Genomic DNA, 10,856 nt, shown 5'->3' with positions numbered 1-10,856 from the left:
ACGATGTAAAGTCCTCTGAGGTAATATCACCATTCACATCCGGCCACAACCTACAAAATAAAACTAGTATGATAGTTTTTTTTTTTTTATTAGAAACATTATTAAAGAACATCTAAATTGCTGTTGTCAAAGTATTTTGTACCATAAAATAACATCGGGTCACAGCCTACAAAATAAAAGCATTGTTTAAGTACCATTTTTTTCCCCATTTAAAAGCAATTAATTAAAGAAATATGAACTAATAAAACAACTTACAAATGTTTCATTTCTTTCTTTAAAATCAAATTGAATGAAACAGGAATAAACACTTGTGTAAAGACCTGGAACTTGCTTTAGCACCCATTTTTCTGGCACATTCAGCAATGAAACACACATTGAACCTGGTCAAATTGTCAAACAAAATTGAGTAAAGTATTACTTATTTTGAAAGTAATAAAAAGTATAAAAGTATACTATAACATCTGTTCTGACACCAGTGAGGTGATGTGTGCAGGAGAGACTGTTTTTTTTAAAACAGATATTGACACTGATGTTATTTATCATTCTCTATCAATAATAAATTGTACATGCATAAATTATTTTACTCACATTAACAGTGTGCAATAGCCACTAATTAAACTCCACCCGATGTCAAGAAAAAGCTATCACTTTAAGTTAAAAAAAAGGTCAACATAAAACAAAAGAAAGAACTATTTTCTGATATTCTATCTGCAGCTTCTTGTTTTTAATATTAAAACAATAAAAATAAATATCTGTATCATTCCCCTCGTATTAAATATTTGTTTATCCGACGTCTTTGATGATGCAGACAAAAGAAATTCCACACAAGCAGCCGGACCGTGGATGCAAGCGTTTATTCAAGGCAATGGCAGTGGCGGCGATCGAACAAACTAAAACTGTTTTTTAAATTTTTGGGGCATCCAAAAAAGACCGTATAAAATACAATAGTGGTTTGGTAATTGATATGTTGACAAAAAAATACAATTTGCTAACTTTGAAACAGAACACTGATGTGCAAAACCAGGCTTTCATTCCAGTTTCTGACGCGGTCGTCGTCTCGGCGATAGATAAGATATTTCGTAATAAATGAATGCTTTGATTTCATCATTTTTTTTTCCAACGGATGCAAAACAGCACACAAAGAATATCGCTTTAAAAAAAAAAAATTAATCAGATGACTAATCTACAAAACTTAAAGGGGCTTTTCGTCCACATGTGCATATCTACTTTATTTTCTTAAACGAGACCATGAAGACAGTTTTGGTTTTGTTATTCTCACATTGACAACAACTTGTAGAGTATTGCTGGTTAGATGGACAAAAATGACCATTTATTAAGCCCCCCCCCCTCCCACACACACACACACCTTCCTTACTGTTGGTTAATTTACAACAATAATGGCGGCAGATTTATCATCGTAATTCTACGTGATTTTTGAGACAACAAAATGCGATTTAAGAGACATAAAAAAATAAATATAATATAAATAAAAATGCTGTACTTACGGTTGCTATGCGCCTTGTTGTGGTTGCTAGGTTACAACCGGTGAAGAGGTGAAGAGTTTTTGCTCTTACTTCAGCCCCAGTTGTGGTTGCTAAGCAATGATTGGTTGATCGCTGCTCAGGGGGAGGGGTTTAACAAGCGGTCAACGGTCCCACTTTTTTGATAAAATGTTTTCCCGTCAACGCATCTCGGTTCATGTTCTGATCATTCTTTAATTCAAGCAGCTTTCAGCGCCGATCGAATAACGATTCTCTTCTTTAGACGCTGATATTCATATTTACAAAAATCAACCTTGTCAACATTTTGGTCGATGGAAGCAGTACAAGTAACGGCATCGTATATGTTTAAGGAACATTAATATTACAACGCAGAGAGCAGGAAATATTACTTTGGAAAAATAAATAAATAAATAAATAAAACCCTTTTTTTCTATTTCCCTCGTAACTACACGCAAGAAAACAACATGATGGCTTTTCAAATCTCGATCTGAAAACAGAAATCGGTTTGTGCTCAGGAAGGAAATCTAAACATTTGACTGTTGTTGTTTAGTTTTTTTTCTCATATAGTGCATTCTCAATAAGACGGCTACTCTGCATCATCAGGCAGTATTAGTTTAGGATATATGTCACATTCACTCTACTGCAAATGTCATGTAATAGTACAGTATTTTTTTTTTTTTTTAAGTTCAGAAGGAGTTATTCAGTACGAAGGAGATGCGCGCGCGCACACACACACACACACACACACACACACACACACACACACACTGCAGTCCAGTTTGTTAAGAAGATGGTGGAGTAAAACTTCTCCAGGTCTCTAAAGGACGACATTCAGGGGAGGACAAAACGGACTGAACCCCCGAAACGGGGGAAAAAAAAAAAAAGGAGGAGGGACTCGTCTGTGCTCTCAAAATTCGTGTCTGTGATACATGTCCGGGTCGTAGTATTTGGTGACCACAACTCTGTTGGCGAACTTGCGTCCGGTGAGCGCTTGCATGGCTTTCTGACAGTCCGCGGCCGAGACGTACTCCACGAAGATCTGCGGAGAAAAAAACAAAAAACAGTCAGTCTGTGTTTCTGATTGAAGAGACGGTTCATCAACCAAATCGCATCTGTGTGGGAGTGAAAACGGACGTCACATCGCAACTCCTAATGACTCTGAATGGAAATCGCCGCATGGGCTCAGGAACGCTTCCGAAAAAAACAGATGGTCGCTGCGTCCACAAATGCAGGTTAAAACTCCACCGTGCAAAGAAGGAAAACATCTTGTGCCGACTCACCTTCCCGCAGCCGGGGACCTCCACGCCGTCGACGGGCCGGGGGATCTCGATGGAGCGGACGCTGCCGTACTTGCAGCACTCCTCGCGGATGTCCTCCAGGATCTCCTCGTAGTCCTCGTCGTCCACCAGCTCCTCCGGCATCACCATGTTGAGGAGGCACAGCACCTCCGTGGGCATGCCCGAGTTCTGCAGCCTCTGAAGCCCGGGGACCTGCAGCGTCACCGGGGTCTCGATGACGGAGGTCTGTGAGAAGGAGGGGTTGAGGGGGAAGGGGAGGGGGGGGCGCCCCAATAAAACATTGAGTAAAAAAAAAAAGAAGTAATTCATCAGTACAATATAAATTCTCCTGCTTCCTGTGTTGGTGGAGTGCATTTCCCTTTAAACGATATCTTTATTTTACACACGTTTAAATAATGTCAACTTTGTTCCCGCTACATCATGTTTTTTCGGTGATTTTTTTTTTTTCCACGGCAGCCCGGCCTGAATTCTCCAATACCCATGAGCCTCGGGGGCTCGTTGTCAAACGTGACATCAAATCTAAACAGTGTTTTTTTTTTAACGGCGTCCTCTTTAGCTCCGGTGATTGGATGTTTGTTGCCTAAACAGCACATTGGGACACAACTCGTGTTCATAAGCGTTTTACATATTTTGGAAATTTTTATCAAAATATTTGTTCACAAAAGGTGAAATCAGTAAAAAATGATTTCTTTAAAAAGCCAGGTTCGTCAGAGTTGTTAGTTCGGTGTGAACATCAGTTTTGAAGTCACTAAATGCTAAAACTGACATGTTTTTCATTTCTTTTTTTAAAGAAAAAAAACCGGCTCGTAGTGAAGTCAGCTGGTCACGTCAGTTACAAACTGTCAGCTGATTTGAGTTTCGGACCATTTCTATTTCTGAAAGTCGTCATCGGGAAGGAGGAAAGCTGAAGGCTAACAAGGACTCGCGCTCACAGGATTGGCGTTTTTCGCTCCCACGCTCGCCCTCTGGACGATCAGCTTTTTGTCGCCCAGTTGCATCCCGTTGAGGCCGGCGACCGCCTGATGAGGAAGAGGGAACACAAGAGTCTCCGAACGACGGGCCGAAAAACAAAACACAGCCGATGAGGAAATATGTAAATAAACACAAATCCCCGTTACCTGATCGGTGGCGCTGACGTCGACGTACTCACAGAAGGCGTAACCTTTCGACAGTGACGTGGCACTGTCCTTCACCAGGTTGAACGCTTTGAGCGGCCCGAACGACGTCAAGAGCTCCTTCACCTGCGGACACGAGTCGGACGGCAGGACGTGAGGCGGAGAAGTCACCGCCGGCACCAAAGTGTGTTTTTAATACTGGGTGAATTCTAAATGTCCATTTGATACTCAAAATCAGCTGAACACCAAAAAAAAAAAAAATCAATGGAAACAAAGTGTGTGTACGATTAAAATATGAGTGTGTGAAGGTCACTTTGTACAATCTGCATGTGCAATTTACAGTTTATATATTCTGCATTGCTACGCTGGTTTATGAAGAGAAGAAGAGGAGACAGAAGTGTGTGTCTGTGTGTGTGACATAATAAACGGTTATTTTCATGATCAATCACCTTGCAGATTAATCGATTAATCAATGAACCGTAAATCTGTGAAATGTCAGACAAATGGTTGAAAATTCCCCGTCACAATTTCTTAAAACTCAAAGCTGACGTTTGGTTAAAAATACAGTCTAATATTGTAAAATATTTAATTTAAAAAGGTGGAAATCAGTATGTTTTGGGGCATTTTTCCTTAAAAATTTTTTTTTTTTTTACAAAAAATGAATCAATTGTCAGAAATTTTGCCATCGAACCAATCATTTCAGCTCCAATGAGGAGAGTTGTTAAGACACAGTTATACATATCCGAATGTATGTACAATTATACTCTCCTATTGAGAGTTTGACTCATTTCCAAGACTAGCTGAGCATTAAAAGGTTCAAATCTGACCTGCCATCTACAGTCAGACATGATGTTCTTACCTTTAATTTAAAATCTAGATACACCTAATAAACCCACCAACAACATCCCCCTAAAATCCCCCCCCCCCGGGTCCCTAAAACGCGCTCCAAAAGCATGATGGGAGAAAAGACAGTAGCCAGTGAGGGAGCCGGCTGGCTCGCAGTGTATCCGTGTGAGGACCAGAATGTCTTACTTGCCTTGTGTTACATGTTGGCATGGCAGCAGTAGATGAGTACAACTGAACAAATTATGAGCGCAGACTTAACGATCTTACAGGCCCCTAGCTGGGGACAAAGTGGGGGAACAAAAATGAAAGAGCTGTGAGTATCAACGCAGTGGTAGCGACTGCAAGTATTTATAAAAAAAAAAAAAAAAAATAAATAAAAAAAAAAAATGTAATAAAGATATATAGATATAAGTCAGTGAATAATAGACATCAGGCTGCATGTGCTCTGAAAAACTAATTCATGAGACAGAATGGACAGTTAGAATTAAATTCACTGTGCAAAAAGTTTTACACCTTCTGCCCACCTGAGAGCAAACTGTGACTCGGCAGAAAATATTTTCCTCCGTGTCAAAGGAAAAGTCCAACATCGAAAAGCATTTCTGGAGCTGTTTGGGGACTCGTGGATTTAAACCCGCTGACACGTCGCTGGCTGCTTTTCAAAAGATACACGAGAGGTAGAAACTGGGGCTCTCGCACTCTGACATATTTCAAAAATATTCATATAAAGCAGCAAAAAAAAAAAAAAAAAAAAGTACGTTTAATCTAAGCTGTGAGAACCAGATGGCTTTTGGCGTTTTTACTTAATGTTTAATTTCCTGTTCAATAAATGACTCGTTTAGTCCACTAACATGAAAGATATTTTACAAGTGTGCAGCTACAATGAATTATTTCACCTTCTGTGACTTGGAAACTTGATGCTTCACTGGACATACGACACAATGGAAACCAAACGGCCTCCAAACAACCAACAAAACTCCAGAAAGGCAAAATACTTTTCATCAAAAATGTCTTTTTTTCTTTTTTAAATTGTTGGGACTTTTACTTTGACAGTATTGACTAAAAATGAATAAATACCCCACAGAAATAACTTTACCTGCCTTTAATGTAAATATACTGGACTTTGCTTACCTTTCTTAAATCAGTACGCTTAGCATGAGAAAGCAGTTTACTTGTAATATATCACGTATGATTAATGGACATACTGTTTGGTTTATTATCAGAGATTTACCAAAATAAAAGCTGTGAAAATATCTACAAATATAATATATAAAAGTAGTTGTGTTTTTTTGTTTTGTCCTGTGTGTTTTTTTGTCTTTGGTTCTGTTTGGACTTCTCTATGAAGCCTTGCTGCACATGTGGAGCGTGCGTTCACTGAAATACCTGGTCGTCGTTAAGGTAGTTGGGCAGGCCGCCGATAAACAGTTTGTGGGGCGAATCGGGGACGACGGTGGAGACGACACCTGCGGGAGAACCGTCCGATCGCGGAACAGAACGGGTCGTTATTAGGAATAAAACAATAAGATGAAAAATAAAAAGGTCTGAGGAACTGACCTGGGACGTGGAAGGCGGGCTGCTCGGAGATCCCGGGTAGAGGCCGGTAGTCGTGCGGTCGTCGGATCTTCAGCGACTGACCCTGGAAAATGATGCCGTCGAAGGCCATGGCCTGCGTCGTCTCGTCCACGGATCGAAACTGGAGGAGGAAGTCGGTTAATAATAAAACCGTGACTCTGCAGGTCTCCGAGAGATCTGATGGAAAGTAAACCGTCACACGCTGGTGTCAAAGATTCATCTCTGGGCTCATCGCTGCTCCGACTGTCGAAGAGATTCTGTTCCAGCTTCGGCCGTTTTTCTCTTTTCACGAACTTCTCCGAGCTTTAAAAGACGCGGCGGTTCATCTGTCATGTTTGTTTTGTTTATTTCAATGTGTTTAGAAGAATCGCTGCAGAAGCCGACGTGCCGGCCGGGCAGCGAGGACGAACGGACGGAGACACTTTGCTGCTCTCGGCTTAAAATTTATGCAGCGAGACTCGGAGAGACTCGCGGCGGGTATTTAATCATGAACCACAGCGGCGGACAGGCGGGGGATCCGTCCTGAGGGGAGGATGAACGTCTGCAGTTTTGGTTTAAATCCAACTCAAAGCCGTAAATATGAACCTCGTGACGGCGCCGGAGGAAACGTCAGGAGACTGAAGGATTCGTCCTCCGAGCGTCGGGAACGTTTTCTTTCATTACGATCCATCCCACAGTTTACCGTTTTAAATCCGGATCAGACGTTCGAACCGACGGCTGCGTAATTATAAATCTGATGCGTCCCAAACTGTTCCGTTACTCAGCGTTTGGTTCACGATGAGTTCAGACCAAAGATTTATGACGAGACGATTTGGAAACTCGCAGTTTTTTTTTTTTCAGTCTGTGATTTTCTGCCAGTTTACAGCAAAAAGCAACCGGACGAGACGCTTTTCAGGCGTTTTGAGAGCTGCATATAATTTGGGACGTTTTTAAAACGCGAGCGATGACAACGACGGTCGGTTACAGCGATCGGTTGCATTTTGAGTCGTAAATAAAACGCTGAAAACGACCTCAGAGGATCGAGAATCTGGAGCTGACGACTGTTTCTCAAATAAATAGAAATGGTCCAAAACTCAAAATCAGCTGACAGTTTTTCAACTGACGTGACCAGCTGACTTCACTACGAGCCGATTCTTTAAAAAACAGAAATGACGTGTCAGTTTTAGCATTTAGTGACTCCAGCAATCAAACCTGTTTTTTTGTTTTGTTCATCGGAAAGAAATAATTTTTTACTGATTTCACCTTTCGTGTAAAAATATTCTGGTTAACACGGACATTATCTGCACGCATCAGAAACACAACTCACCTCTAAGAAAGCAAAGTTCTTGTCCTGGTTGATCTGCACGGCGAGGACCGGGTTGCTCGGCGCTTGCGAGAGACCGGCGAGACGCATCTGAGCGTTGAAGAATTCGGCCATGGACTCCTGAGAGGAAACGACGTCGTATCAGTGTTTAAAAAAAATAAAAAAAACACAACAAAAAAAAATCCCACCGCGACGGCGACGTCATCGGTCGAAACACGTCACCTCGGTAACCCCGAACGGGATGTTTCCCACGTAGAGGCGTCTGGCTTGTCTCGTCATCTGGCTGCCGACGATGGGCACTTGGGTCGGCGCTGCAGCCACGCCGGTGGTGGTGGACGTCGCCAGCAGAGCTATCGTTGGGATCTGTCCGGCCGCTGGGAGGGAGGGAAGAGGAGGAGGGGGAGGGGAGAGGAAGGGAGGGGAGGGAGGAGGGGGAGGGAAGGCGGGGGAGGGACGGGGAGACACCAAACCACTGTACAGACGGGACGGCAGAACGATCTTAAGTTCATCAGCCGGTCTACGTGAGAGCAGAACCGGCGCCCCAACTCCGAAACTGCGTGTCGGAACGGAACAGGAAGTGAGAGGTACGACGGGTACGACGGGTACGACGGGTACCTTGCATAGCTTTGTATTGCATCGGTGTGATGTGTTCGAAGCCCGGAGGAGGAACGTCCCAGTATCTGCACGTCCTTTTCTTCCTCGTTCGCCTCGGCGAGTGGCTGCAAGCAGGAAACACACAAAAATAAAAGCTCGGAGACACATAATGTGCTGATACATCTTTTTTTTTTTTTTTTTTTTTTTTTTAAATGGACCTTTTAATATTGCTATAACGACATAACCAGACAGTAGAAACCTCAGTTCTTTTTTTTTTTTACTGTAAAGTTTTCCTTGGAACTCACCACTTTCAGAGGATCCTGGGAGTTAAATATGAAATGAAAAGCTGCAATTTACCGTAAACCCCCTCTCCCCCCACAAAAAAAACCCCAGTTCATGTTCATTTTTCAAAAGAAGAAAAATGAATCACAGATTGCAGCTTCTTAAATGTGAAGATTTGCAGCTTTTCCTTCGTCTCACGTGACAGAAATTTGTGATTTATTTAATAATGAATAAAACAAATCAGCTGAGTCAGCGAAAAGGGTGAAGACTTTCTTTAAACGTACCGACCGCGTTCAGACCCTCCCGTGTGCGTTTGCGCTGCGACGGCTGCGTTTCCCGGCTTTCAACCTTGCTCACCTGTGCTTCTTGTGGTCCCGGGAGGAGCTGCGGCGGTCCCGGCTCTTCCTGTCTCGGCTGCGGCTGCGTTTCTCCCGGCTGCGGCTGCCTCGGTCTTTGCTCCAGCTGCGGTGCTTGTCGCCTCGGCCCGCCGACCCGCTGCGACTCCTCTTTTTGTGCCTCTCTCGCTCTCGCTCTGCGAAGCCAGAGGAAAAACAGCAGAGAGAAATATTCACTATCTTTTCCCACCGGTTTACGGTGAGAAGTCTAAAATATTCCATTTACAATTGAAAGAAAACAAACAAAATCATTTTATTACATTTTGATATTGATTTTATTGTCCAAAAAAAAAAAAAAAGGCATATTAAAGAAGTTTTTTTGGGCAAATCAACTAATTATTTAATAAATTCAGCTCTATTAGATAACGATTGCTTAATTACCTCATAAATTCTGAAATAATTAATCTCCCTCAGCCTTTAAAATGACAGAAAATCCTCTTTAAAACACCTCTACTATCATTATTGTACCTGTCCTGATGGTATTTCTGATCATCACTGAAATAAAATATCTGAAAATGCTTCCTGTCTGTATTAATGCTCTGAAAGCCTCCAGTCTCTTCTGCGTTGCGGCATTTAGTGTATTTCTTTGTCAAAGCCGACAGCTTAATGTGGCTTCTCTTCTTGGCAGAACCCGACTTTTAGCAAATCAATGAGGTACGAAACCGATCTGATCCACCTGGTCCTGGAGTTATGATTAGATGTCAACTTACAGATGTGGTTTCTTTGGGTTGCTATTCTTTCTTTCTGCCTTTTATTTTGTATTACTTTAGACTTCAGATTGTTCTTATTTCTGTTATTACAACTATTTTAAACATTAATATATTAATGGTTGGGACTTTAAAATGCCAGACTATCAGTCCAAAAGCCAAATATATTCAGTTTATCACCACATAAAACACATAATACACATAATAAAAAAAAAATTAAAAAGAAGCAAATGTTCACTGGAAAATATAAAAATAAGGAATTATTTTTTTTAGGTAAATCTTTTTAAAATTAAGACATGATAATTTTCTGAAAATTATTATTATACTTACTGTGAATAAACAGAAATGTTTCCTCTTTTAGCCCTGTTGCATAAATTAAAGTTTTGATGGGGACGATACTAATCAATGAGTGGTGATATTTCTGTATTGGATTGTATTATTAATGCATTGCAACACTTAAGTATGAATGCCGAATTAAAACGTAGACCTTAAAGATTGAGAAAACGTCATATTTTGTCACCTCTACCCGTGCACATTTTTGCAGAGGAAGGCGACATCGTAAAAAGGGGCGATTGTTTCATGGACTTTGGCATTTCGCTGCCTCGCGCAGGTAAAACTGCCAGCGAACTCTCACCGGCACCAGACCGCGTTCAAGCTTCACGTGAGATTTAGCGGCGGCTGTGTGGAGGACCGCAGAACGACAGAGGCTTAATGTTAATTACGCTGACATAAACAGGGGTAAATAAGATGAGTCATAGCGAGGAAAAAGTGCACGTTAAAGTTGCTGTCGGGTCGCGTTATGATTTGATTTCATTAAAAACCCAACTGGCGAGCTAACGGTCCGCACCAACCTGCCGCTGCTAGCTTGGCAGAACCGAAGCCGGGGCGCGAGACGCGCAGCTAATTAATTACTCACCTTGTCGATTCTCGCTCAGCTGTTTCTCAAACTCCTCGAAATCCGACATTATATCGGCGGCGTTTGCTGCGTGACGGCGCGGCAGCTTGCAGACGTCTGAGGGAGGAAGATGAACCGACCTGTCCGCCGTATCAGTGCAGCAAAAAAAAAACAACAACCTGCGAGACCCTCCGCGAGGTAAACACACAACATCCGGTGAGCCCTTCAAAATAAAACCAGTCGGCCCAACCACGCAAGGGTTCAGTTGAAGAATATGTTTTTATGAAATTGAATAATATTAGATAAAAAAATTTTTTTTTATATATATAACGAAAATACAAAATATAATA

At 41.8% G+C, this 10,856-nt stretch overlaps 1 protein-coding gene across 1 annotated transcript; it reads right to left on the bottom strand.

The window, feature by feature from the left end:
• Positions 1-839: 839 nt before the first annotated feature.
• On the bottom strand, positions 840-10,656 carry LOC138207808 (splicing factor U2AF 65 kDa subunit-like). The gene is made up of 11 exons (XM_069165323.1): positions 10,528-10,656; positions 8,867-9,041; positions 8,249-8,352; positions 7,856-8,007; positions 7,637-7,753; positions 6,313-6,451; positions 6,142-6,221; positions 3,919-4,041; positions 3,733-3,819; positions 2,783-3,025; positions 840-2,541 (listed from the first exon to the last, which is right to left on the bottom strand). Exons 1-11 carry the CDS (start codon positions 10,574-10,576, stop codon positions 2,410-2,412), a joined length of 1,401 nt encoding a protein of 466 aa, XP_069021424.1. The 5' UTR covers positions 10,577-10,656; the 3' UTR covers positions 840-2,409.
• Between the last annotated feature and the right edge of the window lie 200 nt (positions 10,657-10,856).

The sequence above is a fragment of the Embiotoca jacksoni genome, unplaced genomic scaffold (genome assembly GCF_022577435.1).
Source record: "Embiotoca jacksoni isolate LCO1_2020_lvr unplaced genomic scaffold, fEmbJac1.0.p SCAF_34, whole genome shotgun sequence".
NCBI classification, from domain to species: Eukaryota; Metazoa; Chordata; class Actinopteri; family Embiotocidae; genus Embiotoca; species Embiotoca jacksoni.
The sequence above is the reverse complement of the archived record's forward strand: the minus strand, read 5'-3'. Positions and strand labels throughout refer to the sequence as shown.

Coding starts and splice junctions, on each gene's coding strand:
- LOC138207808 (XM_069165323.1), bottom strand. CDS start 10,576: ATGTCGGATTTCGAGGAGTTTGAGAAACAGCTGAGCGAGAATCGACAA. Junction 7,754..7,855: donor TCCCGTTCGGGGTTACCGAG/GTGACGTGTTTC, acceptor GTTTCCTCTCAG/GAGTCCATGGCCGAATTCTT. Junction 4,042..6,141: donor ACTACCTTAACGACGACCAG/GTATTTCAGTGA, acceptor TCGTGTCCGCAG/GTGAAGGAGCTCTTGACGTC.